The sequence below is a fragment of the Mustela nigripes genome, chromosome 7 (genome assembly GCF_022355385.1).
Source record: "Mustela nigripes isolate SB6536 chromosome 7, MUSNIG.SB6536, whole genome shotgun sequence".
Classification (NCBI taxonomy): Eukaryota; Metazoa; Chordata; class Mammalia; order Carnivora; family Mustelidae; genus Mustela; species Mustela nigripes.
The window spans coordinates 94,740,065-94,760,632 of NC_081563.1; the positions used below are offsets into that span (position 1 = coordinate 94,740,065).

General features: G+C 41.5%; 1 protein-coding gene and 1 pseudogene across 1 annotated transcript in view; both read right to left on the reverse strand.

Annotated features, from left to right (window-relative positions):
• Nucleotides 1–20,568, reverse strand: part of LOC132022399 (centrosomal protein kizuna-like) — a 55,034-nt gene that overhangs the window by 22,868 nt on the left and 11,598 nt on the right. The window contains exons 4-6 of the mRNA XM_059407661.1: nt 17,501–17,648; nt 8,621–8,786; nt 7,316–7,381 (exon numbers count right to left, since the gene is read on the reverse strand). Coding sequence (XP_059263644.1) covers nt 7,316–7,381; nt 8,621–8,786; nt 17,501–17,648 — 380 coding nt within the window. The remainder of the gene's footprint in view (nt 1–7,315; nt 7,382–8,620; nt 8,787–17,500; nt 17,649–20,568) is intronic.
• LOC132022647 (cystatin-C-like) lies at nt 18,733–19,511 on the reverse strand (annotated as a pseudogene).

Consider the following 20,568-nt stretch of genomic DNA (forward strand, 5'->3'; position numbering starts at 1 on the left):
GTCATGGAGTCTGAAGATGAAGTAATCTGTTCAGGAAGCTGTATTTTATAGGATTTTTTAGCAGCTTTGCATGCAATGATTTATAGGAGAAGAATCAGAAATAAAGACAGTAATACCATCATTATCATCATTTATAGTAGGGCCAGGAAAAATCGCTGTATAAGATGACTTGGGTGCTAGAAATGTAAAATATGCAGATATCCCTCCTTATCCACTGTAGTGGGTTGCCAAGTGTCTCCCCCATCTCCCAGGTTTATGACCACCCAGAACCTCAGAATGTGATCTTTGGAAACAGGTTCTTTGCCGATGTCATTAGTTATGGACCTTAAAATGAAATCACCGGAGATTTATGGTGGGCCTTAAATCCAATGACTGGGGTCCTGGTAGGAAAAGGAGAGAACAGAGACACAGGAAAGAAGGCAATGTGAACATAGGCAGAGACTGGAGTGGTCCTGCCAAACGTGAGGGGCCACCAGAAGCTGGAACAGGCACAGAGGGATTCTGCCCTCGAGCCCTTAGAAGGAGCACAGCCCTGCTGACATTCTGATTTTAGGCTTCTAGCACCCAGAACTGTGAGAGAATACATTTCTGTTGTTTTAGGTTTGTGGTACTTGTTATAGCAGCCCTGGGAAAATAATACACTCCCTGAGCCCCAATTTTACTGAAATAGTCAAAGCTCAATCCCTTTTCTTTCTCTCTCTTCACTTGGGTCTCGTGTAAAATGAGGGTGTGTCACAACATGACCCACGGGGTTCTCTCATCTTGAGACCTCCTGCTTTGTGGTTCTCATACCTGGGAAGTCACCAGGTATCTAGAAGACTGATGCCTGGGCCCCATCCCCAGAGTTCTGATGGGACTGGTCAAGGGTGTGGCTGGGGCATGGACATGTTTAAAAGCCTGCATGGGATGTTACTGCACAGCCACTGAGCAGAACTTCTCTAGGCACTTAGGAACTGATTTTCTGGAACACAGGAGTCTCCAACCAAGAATGAAAGATGCCTTTCATTCTTTACTGACCACTTTAAGTCACCATGGCCACCCTTAATGCCATGAGTGAGGACTGCTTTGCTGGAGCAAGCAATAGGCAATGGGCCCCACCCGTGAGACCCCAGCAGCCTGACCACCCTCCCCAAGAGAGACAGGACTGTGTGGACTGCAAGGGACAGTCTAGCAGCACATGGTAGCTCCCCTGGTTTTGCATGAGTTGGGGGTTCCCAGTCTCAAGTACCGCAGGTGACATGTCTTTACATGATTCTTGTGCATTTCTGGGACAGAACAAGTGAGACACGGTCTTAGAAAAGTCTGGGTAGTGGAGGGGCTGTGCCGCTGTTCTCTGGCTGCCAAAAGTTGTAACTGTAGTCTTTTCTCCCAGGATAAATCTAGTAGCCAATGACAACCTGGCTGTTGTAGGTTCTCAGCCCTTTTGCGATGTGATGAAAAACTCAAGTAATCATGTTTGGGGAAGCACTGCCCAGAACCCTAAGTGGCAACCTTCAAATCGATGCTGACCTCCCACAAAGCTTTTAAATGGACGTACCTTAGTATGACCTTGAATATTCAGCTTCCAAAGAATATCAGTGAGAAATGGCACAGCCAGGCAACCACTTTCAACACAGCTTGACCAAGAGAATTGGTGTCAAAAGAATGAGAGGCTGAATGGACATTCTTAGAGGCTTAATCCTCTTGAGATAAAAGCTGAGAGGTCTTTTCACATGGAGCTTAAGGAGATGAGTTTTGCCAGGATGGGCACGTGGGGTGGGAAAAGTACTGGTGGAGTGAATGACTGAAAGAGATAGTATTCTGGCCTGAATCAACAAGCATTAAGGAAACTCCTTAATACTCTCATTTTTATTCATTCGTTTGACAAAATGAGTGGCCACTATGTGCGGGATACTGTGTTAGGAGATGGGTTTTTAGGACATTTAGCATAACTGGCTAAAATGAAAACTTACTTACCTCTCAAAGGTAAATTTAGTGTGAATACAAAAAAATGAAAACTTACCTCTCAAAGGTAAATTTAGTGTGAATACAAAAAAAATCACCAGTGTGGGAAATTTTACTTGGGGGTAGAAGTAGTTCAGAGGGAGACTTTCTCTCATCAGCTAGATTAAGTGTGGCCTTAATCCTGGCCTACATGTTTCAGGGAAACACTGACCTGAACAGCCTCCTACTTGCACACGGTCTCAGGCCTAACTGCACTCAGGCTTGCCCTTCTTTATGAAGGGCAAACCTTTGGTACAATCTGTACTTGGAAATCCTTGTGAGCTGCCCACCTCTCTAGGCCTGACACAAGGGAAAGGAAAAGTATGGCTTTGTTCATCACAGCTCTCCAAGCATCCTCACAGAGCTCATCTTTTGTGGGAATACACACTGACATTTCACTGATCCAGACATCCTGATGCGGTTGTCTCTCCTGTCAAATGAAAGGGGAAGGGTGGTGGAATGAAGGAGGTCAAGGCTTAAATCTTGAAGCTTGAGTTCCAAACCCAACACACTAACTACAAGGCCTTGAGCAGGAATCTTAATCTTTCTAGGTTTCTGTTGGACTGTCTATAGAATGAGTGACTGATATTTACCCCACAGGACTGTTATGAAGATCGGACCGGATGGAGGCTTAGTGAGGGCAGGGTCATGGGCTTTTGCTGTCCTGGTATTTCCAGGAAGCAGCCCAAGTAAAGGTATAGCATGCATGCATATGATATATTTATTTATTTTACACAGAAAACAACATGTTCTTAGTCATTCAAATTAATATTTGATTTGTACCTGGATTCTTAAGTGTGAAGAGCCAGACTAATAAAAGGAGTAGACTCTGTTAACAATGGGAGATCATAAAGGCTGTGTGTGTGGTGTGTGTGTGTGTGTGTATTGAAGGATTTCTCTGTAAATTCTAGCACAGACTGTGGGAGCCTAAGTTATGAAACTTACAGTCTCCCAAATGATGATTAACAAAGTAGATGCCTTTCAGAGTGATAGCAAATTTGTTAAAGATGAGCCCCTCTGCCAGGAAAACCCATGTTTGGGAATGATAAGCAAATAAAGGGAAAAAAAAGAAATGAGAATGTTGGCACATTTGATTCCTTTGCTACGGACTGCGAATCACAGACTCCCAGCATTTGAAGGAATGCTGGGGTTCCCAGAAACAAGAATTCCTTCCATAGCGCCCCTCTAGAGTGGGTTCCTGCCACAGTGCAACAGCCAGCAGCTGAAAGACACCTTGTTTTTGCTGGAATGGAGAGCTAGAAAGTTCTTCTACAACCCCACTGTGAATTCCTTCCTTGCAACACTCACAAACTGAGCTACACTATGCAGTTACACTTGATAAATGTTGGTATGTAGCAGCCCCACAAATATTTACAGATAGCTTTTGTGCTCTTTTTGGTTTAAACTTCCCCAGGACCCTCATCATTCTGAAAACGGTGTAACTTCAGGGCCTCCCACCCATCCTGCCCAGCTTCCTGGGGCCTGTCCTACATTTCACCTCAGCCTCTCTCTTTACTACGTCTCTCCTGAGATGGCTGTAAAGCAAATAATGTCATAAGAGGACACACATGGAAGAGGAGCACTTTGGACTGTCACAAGTTACTACTTGTCAGTTCAGGGAGCAGCTTTAACATATAGCTTTCAGTCGTGACGTCATCTGGGCTTAGTTACACTAAATATTATAATATCATAAAGTAATCTAATCTGTGAGGGATGTTCCCACAAAAGAGAACCATAGGAAAATGTTGAAGATAAATTTAGACTATTGAGAATACAGGTGCCCTCGTTAGACTTAAGGCTTTTGTTTGTTTGTTTGTTTTAGAAAGGAGGAGAGGGGTAGGGGGAGAGGGAAATATAGAATTCCAAGCAGGCTCCATGCTTGGCTCTATCTCCCGACCCTGAGATCATGACCTGAGCTGAAATCAAGAGTCAGACGTTTAATTAACTGAGCCACCCAGGTGCCCCTAGTCTTAAGGTTTGAATAAACATTCCAGATATATGTGTGTATATTTACATTTCCCAAAATGTGTCCCACAGAATATCAACTTTGTTGGCCATTTATAGGAAGGATTCCATTTTCAGATAGGAGATAAGTTATATGAAACTCTAAGCTCACACTTTTAAATGTTTCATTTATTGGAAATTCTAAAAGTTCTTTAATGTGCCTCGGCACACTGTGCTGGCTAGAGAGGGAAAGAGGGATCATGTAGGGTTTGGTCCCAAAATACATGTTCCTCAAAGTATATTCTCAGTGGAGTATTGCACAGAACAGATTGGGGGGGAATGTTGCATCAGCCCAGCAACATGTGTTAGAGCACACCACGGGAACACTTGCCTGGTGATCAGGTGCCCTGCAATTTCCTCAACTGTGGATATGTCAGGCATGTGGTACATGAGTTCTCACAAGCAGAAACGTGCGGCCTTCACCAAGAAGACCTCCAGGAATCACTTCATCATCCTCTTAAATGGTTTTTTCATGGGAGTAATTAGAAGTTCCTAAAATATCATGAAACTCTCCTCAAGATTCCTTTTTGATAAGGTAAAAATCCTTATACATTCAAACCATCCATTGAGTTTTCAAGTGGAAATTTCTTGAAGAAATTAATTTAGTGGTACTACACTGGGAAGTGCTGTCTATGAGGAATTATGGTAGCACAGGGCTTGGGTAGGTCTTGGTCCCAAGTGCCTACTGCAGTTCTGGAAGTAGCATTCATATATTGAATGTGTAGTACATGCTTGGCACTTTCACACACATGATCTCATTTCAACTTTAAGATAACCTTGCCAGGTAATATGTCTGCTTTCCTAATAGAAATGCTCAGAGGGCGCGCCTGGGTGGCTCAGTGGGTTAAGCCGCTGCCTTCGGCTTAGGTCATGATCTCAGGGTCCTGGGATCGAGTCCCGCATTGGGCTCTCTGCTCAGCAGGGAGCCTGTTTCCTCCTCTCTCTCTCTCTCTGCCTGCCTCTCTGCCTACTTGTGATCTCTCTCTGTCAAATAAATAAATAAAATCTTTAAAAAAAAAAAAAAAGAAAGAAATGCTCAGAGGGATGAGGAAACAGAACAGGGAGTAAAGAGCTGACATAGATGGCTGATGCCAAAGCCCAGGGACAGCCACCATATCTCCTCAACTCCCAGAGGAAAGCCTCTGGAATATTCCTTCTTTGGAATATTCTAGAAGGAATGCAGCTCATACAACAGAAAAACCTCAAAAAATTATTATGAATGGAGAGGCGGACTCTATCTTAAATCAGATGATACACCTGCCCTAACTCTACCGAGGGCCAAATCCCCAAGTAATTATGCCAAAAGACACAAAGATTTAGTAAAAAGATGATGGTTGGGGCACCTGGGTGGCTTAGTTGGTTAAGCGGCTGCCTTCCGCTCAGGTCATGATCCCAGGATCCCGTGATCAAGCCCCACATCGGGCTCCTTGCTCAGCGGGGAGCCTGTTTCTCCCTCTGCTTGTGCGCTTGCTCTCTTTCTCTCTCTGTGTCAGATAAATAAATAAAATCTCAAAAAAAAAAAAAAAGATGATCAAAAACTTGGGAGATTGAACTAATACAATGTTATATGACAATTATATCTCGCAAAAAAGTGGGGCGAAAAACGAACTTAAGATTGTAACTTCAGTGACGTGTGCAACAACAGTATTAAGCAGGGCCAAGGTGTCTGAGGTCCTCAAACATTAACTTCATGGGAGATCTGGTGGGTGGGGAGCACAGAAGAAAGTTGGTAGCCAGGACAGAACTGGCAAGGCTCAAACAAAGTCACTGGCTTTGAAAGCTTTTTTTTTCTTCTTATGTATTTCCCAAGTTAGTTTATGTGTCTACTACTTTGGCATACAAGAAGCACAAAGTACTTTTTTTTTAAACTGCCAACTACTGATCGGTCAACGGCAGGTTGTTGGAATTGCAATTTCTTTGAAGATCCTAATGGCAAATAATCCTTGTTAGGCTCATTACACCTCTTTCTGCACAAGGAGAAAAATGTGAAAGTCCAGTACCTAACTCTCTTCTACTCTAAAAGTCTGTGGAAAATGCCATCTGGATTAATTTGGGGGGGAGTCGTCTCTCCCATCTCGCAAGGGATGACTGGAAAGAATACTGGAGAAGTAAGAATGGGCAACTGGGTCATCTCCTGGCTTCCACCCAATTAGCCTTTGTCATTTTCACTGAAACAAATTCAGAGGGCATTAGATACTTCTGCATTCAAAGGTAAACTGCAAAGGAAAAGCATCCAAATAACTTCTTGGTTATTTGCAGCTTGGGATCATCTACACTTCTATTCATCAAAAGAAAATAAAGAAGAGACCCTCACAGAGTTTTCTCAAAATGAAGAATAAAAATGCAATAAACTATATTACTGGGAAAATGTTGAAAAGAAAACCTGTGTATTTTGGAGTGAAATACTATCTGATGCAGAATATATACAATAATTGCTCTACTATAAACTCCTTTTTCAAAACCAGAGTTCATCACAGAAACATGGGTTTAAAAAATTAATCATCAGGCCATGAATTGCACTGCCATAAAAGAAAGCCATTCTTTTCTGCTTATAAACAACAAAACTACCAGATATGCAGATGCATGCCTCAGTACCTCGGTGCAATGGTGTATTTACTTGTATAAATATTTAAAGTCAGACCTTTGAATTTCTAATGAAGTAGTATACCACTTTACAAAATAAGGTACTAGTAAATTTAGATGTACGACAAATAGAACGCTGTTCAGAATACTAATTGCTGCTGTTGATGTTCTAAAACTAAAAAAAAGTAATGATATTCAGATTGCATCTAAACAAGCCTAATACATGTGCAGAAATATTAATAGGTCTTGATGAAACTTTACTGCTAAAATTGTTAAATTATCAGACAAGCTAATCACCTCCTACTTTGGTTAGTTTTAAGTTATCAGAGGTACAGGGCAAGCTTCCTGTCTGGCACTCCCCCAACCCTTGCTCTTATTTTAATGATACACATTCAATTATCACAGGCAAGAAAAGAGTCACAACAGAAACATCTGTAGTTTGCCATATAATGACTGGGTGTTGCCCATGGAGACTGACCTTGTCACCCAGACACAGGTGCTGAAAGGCTGCGGAGTGGGGGTGCTCACATGTGTAAATATATGACATGATTATGAAGTATTTTCCATCTTAGTTTATGTTAACGTAAGCTCACATGTTCTGCTCTGACGATTAATCGCCTGCTCCAGTATGCAGTGGCTGAATATCCTTGCTCTTAGTGGAGTTCACAAACCACTAACCTAGAAGGTTCCGATTACATGATAAGGCTGAATTCCTTTTGAAACTCTCAGGTCACTGTAACTTTACCTGTGATTGGGATCTTCGCTGCCATGCTTTCTTCCTTGCTCTCATCTCCACAGCCACTGGAAACTTCTAAAAACAAAACATGCGATGATAAAAGTGTATCTCAAGGTTATATTTTGGAGTGGACCTTTGTTTGCCTTTTTTTTTTTTAACTGCCGTTCCTTTTATTTTCATTGACTCCCCATGTCCCTTTCTGTGGGTTAGTTAATTTTTTTTGTCCGAAATTGTACCATATCTAAAAGGAAGTCTATTCTTTTTAAAGATTATTTATTTATTTGAGAGAGCTGGAGAGAGCGTGAGCAGCAGGGGAGGAGCAGAGGGCGAGAGAGAAATGGGCCCAATCCCAGAACGCTGGGATCATGATTTGAGCCCAAAGCAGAGGCTTAACTGACTGAGTCACCCAGGTGCCCAAAAGGAAACCTGTTCTAAATCTAAGGTATCTCTATGTTGCCTTGAAGCAAAATACTATAGTGCAACATCTTTCAAATTCAAATAGGTCTTAAAACAAGTGAGTTCCAAATCCTGTGCATGTATATCGACTTCTAAGCATATCCTGAGCAACTTATGGCTCTCAGAAATGACATTACAGCAGTTTCCTGGCATGCCTTAACAGTACTACTAAAACAATCACAATTCCCAGATACTAAAAATTGCCTCTTAAATTTGGGGAGCATAAACTCATTGATTCTTAGTCATCTGTTAAAACTTTTATAAGGTTCCATTATAATTAAAAAGAATGTTTACAAATTATGAATAGATTTTATTAAGGAATCATTTTAATGGAATCACCTTCATCTTTGTGACATGATCAAAATGATCTACTGCCAAGAGATTCATTTTGCTAATATTTCATTACTTACAAAAACTTATTGGAGGGGTGCCTGGGTGGCTCAGTCACTTAAGCCTCTAACTTCGGGTCAGGTTATGGTCTCAGGGCCCTGGTATGGAGCCCTGTGTCCTGGGATCCAGACCCACACTGGGCTTACTGCTCAGTGGGGAGTCTGCTTCTCCCTACCCTCTTTGTGCTCCATCTCTCTTTCAAATAAGTAAATAAAATCTAAAAAAAAAACCCTTATTGGATATTCAGCAGAACTGCAGACCTATGGTTAGGTCTTCCATTTCTGTTAGACTAAATGAAAACAAATATATTTCCTAAGAGGTGGTATAAAACAAAGAACATATCATGCATATTAAAATCAGAAGTATTCTCTAATCAGCTTAATTTTATAGGCAATACCCTGAGAAAGAGGGTGTTGGGTTGACTCTGAATGCATGTTTTCTGTGGACAGAATTTATAGCAATAGTTACCTTGTTCCTTTGTACAAACACTGTTGAGCCACTGAGCGGGTTTGGCTTCCTTTATTCCACTATTGTCATTCAGAATAGATGGCAAGCTGCAAGATGATTCATTACTGTGAATAGCTGACCTAGCCTCACACTCTTCTGTAAGGGCTTTTTTCAATAATGCTGTTGCCTAGAGTGTTTAAAAGAAAGCATAAAGAAGTAAAAACAAACTCTAACCACATTACCCTTGGTCTCAAAAACCCAGCCTTCAAAAGTAATGTTAGGTTAAGCTTTACTTGGGGTTTAATTTGCTTCCTGACATTTAACTGAAATTAAAATATCTTCAAGATGAGACAACATCTGATTATTTTCCAGCATAATTTCTTTACAACACTTGCACTTGTGATACCTTCTTTGAGGACTTAAAGAATGCTGAAATGTTCTTTGACTCGTAAAGTATGTATATGAGATGTGACCACCTCCATTAATCTGGGCTGGTTTATCCAAGATTTATCTTTCACTGCATGAATCTGTTTTTCAGGCATGGAAGATGGTTGATTTGGAATGAGAAAGAGATCTGGAAGAATGTGACCTTGAAATAACCCCATCTTTCTAGAAATGACCCTGAACTTCCCCAAATGGGAAGACTGTAGAAAAACTTCATGGCTGAGGAGGATACATGAAAGCAAAAAGAGAACTAACCTTATTCTATTTTATTTTATTTATTATTTATTTATTTATTTGACAGACAGAGATCACAAGTAGGCAGAGAGGCAGGCAGAGAGAGGAGGGAGCAGGCTTCCTGCTGAGCAGAGCCCGATGCGGGGCTCGATCCCAGGACCCTGGGACCATGACCCGAGCTAAAGGCAGAGGCTTTAACCCACTGAGCCACCCAGGCACCCCAAACTAACCTTATTCTAAATCATCATCTTTAATCAAGGATAAAGACACTCCGCACTTTGCCCATCAGTCCGCTGGGAGCTCAGGAAACTAGCCTGCCACACTGCCTATCTGTTTTCAAAGGGCCCTGAACTGTCTTACCCATATCACCTTATGTCTCGTGGGCAGGCAGGTGGGCACAGATTTCATCACGGCCAAGTTGAGAGGTAGAGAACAAATGGCAATTAACAGGACAAGTTAATACTCTCGTCTATTCATTTCCAGGTCAGTATACTCTGCTCCTGAGAAATACAAATATACTGGCAGCAAGAGGTAACCAAGCCTCCTTCTAGAGTGTAGGTTTCTCTCTCAGTTCCTACTTGTAAGTGGTGATTTGCCCAGGCTTTTCGCAGAGAAAACCTAGGTGGTGGTGCTGACCTATCACTGGTATCTGACGACAGGGCAGTGTCCAACCCAATCCATGGGAAACGAACATGAGACTCTACAAGTTAATAAGAGTGGGACTGGACAGAACATTACAGGTCATCTTTAGTCTAAGCACAAAGCCGTGTAACACCGTAATTATCTGGGGAAGAAGAGGGAATACAATAATCTTTCCTTGTGATTAATATGAAAGAAGGTGAAGATGCCTTGACAGGGAGAATCACTGAGGCAGAATATGGAAGATCTAGCCTTGTTGAGTTTGCCTGGAACATACTTTGAGGTCACTGCCATGGGCCTTGACATCCCTGCAAGGCTCTTACCATATGCCCTCCCTAGGACTAGCTGGCCTCTTGAACTTGCACCCATTCTAGGGGCTGCAGCAGCTGAATGGAGGGGAATAAAGGAGTTCTAGCCTCCTTGGTCAAGGGACTTGGCATTAAGTTAGACTTGCAGCCAAGACCTGTCTGTGGTCCACTTCTAGTAACTAGGTGTTTTTCCTCCATTTGTTTAAAGTTAGTCCTGAATCTTACTCCCATGGTGGTAACTCTGTACTGGGGTGATCTGCACAGTATCCTTGCAGACTAGGATTCGGGTATAAAGTCTTGCCTCTGAAGCCCAGGCCAGGGCTGGTTCCCGTTACTGGCTGCCACAGTGCCCCAGTCCCAGCTGCCCACATGGACCACTGCACTACATCTGCTTCCAGAATCTGTCCAGGAAGAGAGATATGAAGAGTAGGAGGACCACGTCCTTGAGCTGTCATCTTTCAATTGACAGTATGGTCTCTGGACCAGCCTGGAATGTCTCATTTCTAGATCTCCACTCATTCTGATCTAGTCTGGTCCCACAGAGAGTTAAGCTCCAATTCTCTGTACCCAATAATCCTGGCTATGTGAAAAGCATTTTAGAATGTGAACAGAAAGGGGTGCCTGGGTAGCTCAGTGGGTTAAGCTTCTGCTTTTGGCTCAGGTCATGATCTTGGGGTCCTGGGATCAAGCCCCACATTGGGCTCTCTGCTTAGCAGGAAGCCTGCTTCCCCCACCCACTGCCCACCTCTCTGACTACTTGTGATCTCTGTCAAATAAATAAATAAAATATCTAAAAATATATATATATATGAACAAAAAGAATTGGCCCAGAGTCTATATTGACAGCTGTAGTTTTGGGGCGCCTGGGTGACTCAGTGAGTTAAGCCTCTGCCTGTGGCCCAGGTCATAGTCTCAGGGTCCTGGGATTGAGCCCCACATTGGGCTCTCTGCTCAGCAGGGAGCCTGCTTTGCCTGCCTTTCTGCCTACTTGTGATCTCTCTCTTTGAACTAAAGAAATAAAAATCTTGGGGGAAAAAAAAAAAAAAAAGAAAGCTGTACTTTTCTTTTTCTGATAGTAAAATACTCCAAACATCTGAATATCCCTCAAAGATGTATTTCTTCCACATCTTACCTTACGCAATAGCTGTAACTAATAATTTCTTGGCATGACTTCAAAATGGCCTGTCTTCACATATATCTCAAGAATAAAATTATTCAAGGACTGTTGCTACTTCCTGCACTTTGTGCTGTAGAATTTGCAGACAATAGAAACTGGAGTTGCCAGTGACTCAGATTACTTCTAATAAGTAATGTGTAATGACACACAATTTATTTCAAAGCTTTGTGCATCCCTTTTCATAGGAGACTTTCTTTTGCTGTAGCTGCGTTCCAACTGGTCCTCAAAATAAAATGCTATATTAATATTGAATGTCTTTCTAATAATAAGTCTTTCTATGCTTAATAACCATAGGAGCCCTGCTGACAGTTCTATACTGAGCCCTCTTTTCTTTCTTTTCTTTTTTTTTTTTTTTTTTTTTTTTTTGACTAGGGTGAAGTAAGTAGAGTGGTGGGTATACTGCAGGTCTTTATTTATTTCGTGTATTTCACAAGTGAAGATAAATGATCTTCAATCCTCAATACTCCTTTCTCTAGGACTTCTCTTACTTTTTTGAGAGAGACATTTATAAAAGGACTCATCTTTTAAGATAATTCCATAGATAATTTCTCAAAGATGAGTTTTGTCTATCTATAAGGATTTTGATAGAAGGTCAAATTACTACAGGAGAATGGCTGGCTTGGCTTTAGTGGACCATGGAGCCAACAGAGAACAGCAGATGTGCCCAGCAGGTCATCCGTAAAGGAATCCACAATATAAGGCCCCAATAAGCAGGGAATAATGATAAGCAGCACAGTAAGAAACACCAGCCTCAGATAAGGAATAGTCAGAAGGTTTTGAGTCAAAAACAAGTTTGGTAATGTTGGGAGAAACATCTGTAATACATTCTCAAACTGTATTTTTTGCAGACCTTTTAGAAAGGCATATTTTTAAGGAAGCCCCCGACTTGAAAGAGCTACAACACTAACCCATACCTGCACAGGAACAAAGCCCAGAGAAGAGTGAACAAGCTGCTTTACACAGCTCATGCTGGGACTGAATGGGCTCTGCAAATTGGAGCTCTCTATGTGAAAAATGCCACCAGACAACAACTTTTCCTACCGGCCTCCTGATGGTGCTTATGAATGGACTATGCTTGGGTTTCAACTTATCCGTTAGCTAATAAAGGCTCTCTTTGATTGCATACATTTTGAGCCCAGGAGGGCGATGGAGACTGTCACTGTTTAAGTCTGATGCTTAAGTCAATATCAATAAGCTAGTCTCTCACTTTTCTGCCTTCCCCAGAGCCAGGCAAAAGGGAAATTCAATGCCAAGGCACACACTGTTTGCAGAATGACTGGTGGTGATATCTCCACATTTCAGATCTTACTTTTTATTTTTATTTTTTTTAAAGATTATTTATTTATTTGACAGAGAGAGAAAGAGAGAGAAACAGTGAGAGAGGGAACACAAGCAGGGGGAGTGGGAGAGGGAAAAGCAGGCTCTCCACAGAGCAGGGAGCCCTATGCAGTGCTTGGATCCCAGGACCCTGGGATCATGACCTGAGTTGAAGGCAGCTGCTTAACGAAGGAACCACCCACAGTCGCCCCCACATTTCAGATCTCATAAAAGATAAATCATCCCATGAATTATACTCAGCAGGACACCTAGAGTTATTGGTTCAATGTGCTAGAATTTTCCTCAAAGTTCAGTTTCAATATGGATCCTGCTAGGTCGAGAGCCCCGAGAGTCATCTCTTAATTTATATCCAGAAACAATCAAGTGTGAGATTCACATGCATAGATAGATAGATGAATGTATTACTGGAAAAGACATTATGTCCTAAACACTATTAAAATAAATGAAAGGAGGAAATCAAACTGTTCAAAATATTGCAACAAATTGCACCAATTTATAGGGGAAAAAAAAGTTCTTACAAGTCAGTAAGAAAAAAATTACTAACCTAATAGAAAGATGAGCAAAGAACATGAGCCTGCAAATTATTAAAGAAGAAATTCAAATGGCTAACAAATAGGTAGGGGAAAATTTGACCTCAATTGTAATAGAAAGGTCAAATGAACAACAACAAAAAAAAATTGGATGTCATTTGTACTTCTCAATCTTGTTCCAAAAAAAAAAAAAAGTCAATAGTATCCAATTTCATAAAAAGCTCAGGGAAATCACATTTTCATTCATTCCTTGTAACTGATGACCCTTCCAGAGTGAGACGTACTGGTGCATAGCTACAGTGTGAGAGATACATGTACCTTCTGACCTCACAATTCCACATCTAGAAATTCATCCTAAGGGAATAGTGTGGACATCTGTAAAAATTGAATGGCCCAGATGTTCTTTGAAATATTTTTTACTAGAGGAACAATTAAAAACAAAAGAGACTGGAGTATTCATATGGGGATATCTGTACAGTGATTTGAAATGATGTAGAAGAACATGGGATGATATGAAGGAACCCTACTTGTGACAAGTGGGAAAAAAAGCAACTTTGTACCTACAGTACAGCCCATGTTTGTCAATATATTAAATATTAAGAACCACATACTGCAATTCCAACGGAAAATTATCTTTTATTCTTTTTGCTTATCTCAATATTCCAAATTTGGAGGGTTTTTTTTTCTACTCGTTTTTTTTTTTTTTTAAACATATGCTACCCATAAAAGAGGCCAGTTTCTGTGATGGGTGCTACAAATATAAAGAGAAGGTAAATGTGAAAGCATTTAGTAAAATTAAATTCTCTCCTACATAAATCAGTGCTATTAATGCAGATACAAAAAAAAAAAAAGAAAATTTAAAAAAATCAGGTGACATTTTCTTCTAATACACAGATTTAATTGATCTTCCTCAAGGACGCTCCTCTTGCACACTGGAAGTAATTTTTCACAAGTTAAAGCAAAATGCTCTTAAGTTATATCTAAGTTATAGGAGGAGAAGAGGAAAAGTTATGGGAAAGGGGGTTTTTATCTACGTAGCAATTAAAAGAAACAGGAAAGTATTCATATGAGCCAGCAAACATGTATTCAAGAGATAAGATCAAAAATCCTGTCCATCATTTAGGGAGAGATGAAGGGATTTCTGTGACTAGTCACATGTCCCTCTGGCGGTGCATGTGTGGTGAGGGACATGACTGACCTGCTCTGCAGGTGACACCAGCAAGCCACTCTGCTTTGCCTGGAGGAATTCTCCTGGCAAAAAGAGGCATCACGTAGGAAAAAAGGAGTATTAAGGCACTTAGTGTTTTAATGAAGCACCCAACTCATTCTTTTTTCCACATAAAGTAATTACAAATTTTTATGATTTAAAAGCAAGCAGCTCAATTATGTAATTACCTAATAGGTTATGCAGGTGCTGTGGATCTTATCTGGTCTCGAGGGGACATAATCTGAGTTTCCTCGGCTTTAATGATGTATTTACTCAAGAGACAGGATTGACTCCAGCTGACAGCAAAGGGACCCACAGGTAAACATCATTTACATGTGGCTGTTTAATTAGCCATTTACCCAAGAGATCAAAGTAAATATTTCTGAGCTTCATTAGGTTCTTCACCAAGTAATTTCTAGTAGAGCTTTCTTAAATTTTGAAAATCTCTTAGTTTTATGATTTTTATCTATGGAGAAATATTTAACCCATATACTAAATGTGTATATTGTTTCAATGCAGAGAAACAACTCAAAGACACTTGAAATTTTGCTCATTGTGACAGAATGACTGTGTAAAACAAAGCAGTCCTAGAATTCACAAAAGCATTTTGTTGTAAAGTTCACAAGGCTCATCTTGCTCATGTCATTTTGGTAACAGGGTTCTTTAGGGCTTTGCATTTCTTCAGTCCCAAACAGAAACTTCTCGCTTACTTCTACTTTTAAGGGCAGATTTCATCATTAATTTGTTGGTAGCTTTTATGATTGTCACAAAGATGAGATCACAATGATTTAAGAAGGAACAAAAAGTATACTAGGGGAGGCAGAACATCATTTGGTTTAAAAGTTTTTAATCAAGCTGCCCCCTTCCCATTAATACTGGAATTATTATTTGAAAAATTATGAGTGAATTGGTAGTCTGGAACTTGGAATATGTGTTCTACTATCAACAACTTAAATAGCAAGATGACTAGATAGTGAAGGGAAGTATACCAGTACTTCTGTCACCCTTGATGTGGGTGAAATGTGAAGTACTTGCAGTAAATGAAATGAATGGGAAACAATGTTGTTATAAAATAGTACTGAATAAAACGGACAACAAAACCTGAGAATAAAATTCTTCTTAAGAACCACATTTATCAACAAGTATGGAATGGACCTAAGAAACACAGGTTCTGTTTTTCCTAAAGAATATCGTTCTTTATTTACCGAATCACACAAAATGCAGCAAAATGCAAATGTGTGCAAGGGGGATACATCCAAGATTATCTGTGAAAAGGGAAATGGGATCCATGAGAGAAACATGTAGCTGTATCTGTAACTGCAATAGTGATTTCAGAAGGAAGCAAGTAGGAGGAGGGCGGGGAGGCATAAGGTGATGGCAGGTTTTGTAGGAAGAAGGAAGCAGAAGGTGAGGTTTGAAAAAAATCTGGTGCAATGGTAACAACACACATGAACTTGGACAGGCATGGGACTTAATATTAAGTTCATTACATCATTCTATGTGTGTATGTTTGAAATCCTTAAAAAAATCCTTGTCCTCTCTTTTTACTTTAGTTAAGATAGAGGCAAGGAAGGGGGGGCTTGAAGGATGGAAGGTGCTCTGAAAGGGGAAGTGATGACAGAGACTCGACTGCATAGTGACAGTGGTGTGTGACTTCAGTGCTGAGGTGGCAAGGCTTGCCTCCAGGAGGGGCATGTGTCAAATCCTTGAACCCTGAATATGATACAAATACAAACTTAAGAAAAGATCAAAGCCAGAATACCCTACATTGAAGATGAGAAAACATACTTTGAAACAAGACACAGTGACAGACATTAAACTTAGAAGAAGTGCCATCTCTCTGAATAGATGGCCTTCTAGAGAATCATGAAGACTACTCTGGGCATGCTTTAGACCTGGGCTTCCGGGTCCTCTCTTGCTCTCCTTGGGGATCTACTCCATCTGTTCAGCATCTTCACACTCTCCCTCAGGCGATTCCTTGCTTAAAAAACTCTTAGGGCTTTCCAGGTCTGCTAAACCAAATACAAACTCCCCACTTGTGCTGGATGGATGCTGCACACAGGGCCCATGACCACTCAGGACCTTGGAGGGATCCTGCCCTCCAACCAGAAGGACCAGAGCTCGGTTCTACTTCCTGGGCCTGTTCTTTGGCTCCCAACAGCACTTCCCTGTTGCCCCTGCCATCACCTTCCTGATACACCCACCTGCACTCAGTCTATTAATATTCTGTCTCTCTTTTACGGGTCATCTCATACCTCTCTACTTCCTCTGCTGTAAAGTCAGCCCTCATTGGATCTCTGGGTGGCTTGGCTCCTTTTTCTGAAGGCCCATAGCCTTTGGTATTCTCTTATTGCACACATCCCACTATGCCATTCCCCAGAAGGAGATGCCACATTTTTATTTCTTTTTTTCTCTTCAATGGATCTGGTCTGGTACCTGTGTACAGAGGTGGATCAATATGTATTTGCTGAATTAACATTTATGACTGTTCAGTATTTTTTTTTTTAAGATTTTATTTATTAATTTGACAGAGAGAAATCACAAGTAGACGGAGAGGCAGCCAGAGAGAGAGAGAGATAGGGAAGCAGGCTCCCCGCTGAGCAGAGAGCCCGATGCGGGACTCGATCCCAGGACCCTGAGATCATGACCTGAGCCGAAGGCAGCGGCTTAACCCACTGAGCCACCCAGGCGCCCCTATGACTGTTCAGTATTTTTAAAGTATGGAGTAGAGAAAGAAAACCAGAGTGCTATAAAATGCTTCTAAGTTCTTGGAAAAATGTTGTGCTTGTTGTGTCTAATTAGGTCACCTCCAGGATCTCAATTAACTGTATGGAGGAAGTTGAGATTCCTACACAAAACTCTGTGCAAAAGGCTTAATGTGCAAGCAAACCAACCATAAAAACTCACTTATTATGGAATATTTTTAAAAATTATTTTAACCATTGTCAAGAATGTGACTATTTCTACAAATAATCCTTTGCATAAACTTTAAACTTATTTTTTAAAAAAGTAAATATTACTGACCCTTGTCATCTGGTCCATATTTTTGACTGGGAAAACTTCAGATGACTTAGCTACCTCTTCTCTGATAGAATTATCATGTTCTTGCAAGGTGGTGACACGCTGACCCAAGTGTGCCCTCAATAAGGCTGCTGCTGCTGCTTGTTCAGATCTATAAAACAGAAAGGGGAGACACATTAAAGGTTGGCCGTACTGTATTACCTAGGAGATTCCTTCATTTTTAGAGGTGCCATAGTCAAGTCAGCAAAGGACAGTTTATCCAAAAAAGTCTGGAACCTAGTATATTCGGGACTAAGATAATTTCCAGGGTCCGGGTACCTTTTTTTTTTTTTTTCCATTTACTTTGGTTATGAGTTCACTGCTAAATGAGCATTCCCAACTTTGATTGTCTAGAGGAACTACCTGGGGAGCTTTGCAAAATCTAAGTGTCTGGTGCCACCCCTAAAGGATCTAGTAAAATTGGACCGGGGTGTGGTCTGGCTGTTAGGACGTTTTTAAGGCTCACAGACAGAGTGGTTCTAGTATATAGCCATGGTTTCAAATCACGGCATAGATGGTCAAGCTCCTCTTACATGGGGTTAAAAAAACCGATCACATTTTATGCTCAAAAACAGTATATCCTTGTTATACTCTTACTATGGTCTACTTGTAATTAAAAAGCATTAAGATAATATTAGGAAAGACTTAAAAGTGAGCCTAAATTATATAGCATGTAGTACACCTCTGGGGTAGGAGATGGACAAGATGAGCCTGGAACACCTTGGCATCACAGAGGAAGCTCTCTGAGACTACTGAGTCATGTCTAAAGGCCTCACAGGCTACTGTGAAGGGGATCCCAGTGGCCCCAGATGAGACAATGTGAACACCAAAAAGAACAATGACTGCAATGGACTGACACACAGCAGATATACGAAAATCATGAGTTCATTTAAAAAAAATAACCGAAAAAGTAAGGAAGCTTTGAAAAGAATAAGAACCTCTGGATTTAGCCTTAAAAAAGGAAGCAAGTCTTACCACATGCAGCAATAAGCATAAATCTTAAGGACATTATGCTAAAGTAAATAAGCTAGTCACAAAAAGGCAAATACTGGAGGATTCGACTCACATAAGGTACCTAAAATGGTCAAATTCATGGAAATAGCAGAATGGTGCTTGCCAGGGGCTTGGAGGGAGGGAGAAATGGAGAGCTGTTTAATGGGTATAGAGTTTCAGGTTTTTTTTTTTTTTTTTTTAGCTGATGTTACGTTTTATTGAGATAGAACAGAATACATGTACTACATACTGCTGCATTTGGAAAGGAATTAAAGGAGTTACAGTTGCTTAGCTGTTCCAAAAATCCCCCCAGAATAATTCTCCATTGCCCCTTGGGACTAGCACACTGAGGGGGTGTCACTTGGACAAAGCCAACCTTCTAAAAGTTAGGAGCTCTACAAGGGGATAGGGATGGGAGAAAGGGGGTTGAGTGGCTCAGCCTGTCATAGGGTCCTCTATGCATCCTGGCAGCTGGACTTCACCAAGGAGGTCTTGCCCAGCCAGGGGACAGTGTATATCTGGAAAGAGCAGAGCGTTTTCCTCATCAGGTGTGGCTGGTCATGAAAGGGACAGCTGTCCAAGTTGGGCTGAGACTTTGTACATCTGGTTCGTCCGATCTCCACCTCCAAGAATTAGTTCAATCCAGCCATGACCTGCTTGCGGACGCGCACCACGCGCATTGCGCGGCTGTGGTACGCGTCGTTGCTCGCCTTGTTGTACTCGCTGAGGGCGAAGTTCAGCGCCTGCTGCACGCCCTCCTCGTTGACATCGGCGTCCAACAGGCCGCCCACCATTGGAGACTTGCCATTTTTCCGGCTTGCCCTGGGACCCAAGTCCACAGCCAGTGCCAGGGTCAGGGCCAGGGCGGCCAGCAGGAGCAGGGGGGTGCGGAGGTGCCCGGCCATGGTGTGCTCCGAGGCGAGTGAAGCTCAGCAGGAGGTGATCCAGCAGCTCTGCTTCTTGTGCTCCCCTAACCCAGCTCTTCCCTCCCAGTCCCAGCCCTGTGTCCTGAGTCGGGGCCCCCACTCTTCCATCTCCGGGCCTTATTTCCGCAGGTCAGGCTCTTTCTCCCTCCTCCCGAGTTTCAGTTTTTTAAGATGAAAAAGTACTGGGGATCTGGTGCCCAACAATGTGAATGTCCTCAGTGCTTCTGAACACTTGAAATTGGTTAAGATGGGGAGCACCTGAGTGGCTCAGTCAGTTAAGCATCTGCCTTCAGCTCAGGTCACAGTCCAGGGTCCTGGGATCAAGCCCTGCATTGGGCTCCCTGCTCAGCAAGGGGTCTGCTTCTCCTTCCATCCCTCTCCCCACTCATGCTCTCTCTCCCTTACTCTCATTCCCTCTCTCTCTTGCTCGCAAACAAACAAATGAAATCTTTAAAAAAAAAAATGGTTAAGATGGTAACTTTTGCTGTGTGTGTCTTGTTTTGTTTTGTTTTCTTGCTGTGTGAGTTTTTACCACAATTAATAATATAAACCAACCAACCAACCAACAAACCTTTGGAGGTTGCTAGGGCAACAACTTATTCTGAAAATTGGTAAGTAAAGGGACAGAATCATTTGTTCCACCCTTTCGGTCAAAAAAATGCATTTCAGGATTACCAAGAAGTTGATGGACAAAATTCTCCCAACTAATAAATGCACAACAAATGAATAAATTAGTCACCATTCTATAAGTCCAAATTAATGAATGCATCCAAGAAATGATAATTTTGTGAAAGCTGCGTACTGGTAAACGTCCTACTAAAGGCATCAGTGTGCCAACACTTGGACCCAGCCATCCCATGCTGCCTGCGGATGTGTAACAGAGGGACCACCACCAAAGACGTTGTCTTGTCATCTTGTATCTGGATTGAACCACCAGTTCATGGGTAGCATCATGTGGAACCTTTTTCAAACAAATCAAATATAAAAAGACTTTGAGACAAACAAGGTCAATTGGCAAAGAATAGGTATTAGATAAGGAATCTTGTTAAACGTAATGTATCAAATGCTTATCTGTTAGAAAGGTAAGTATTTGTATTTATAAAGGAAATATGT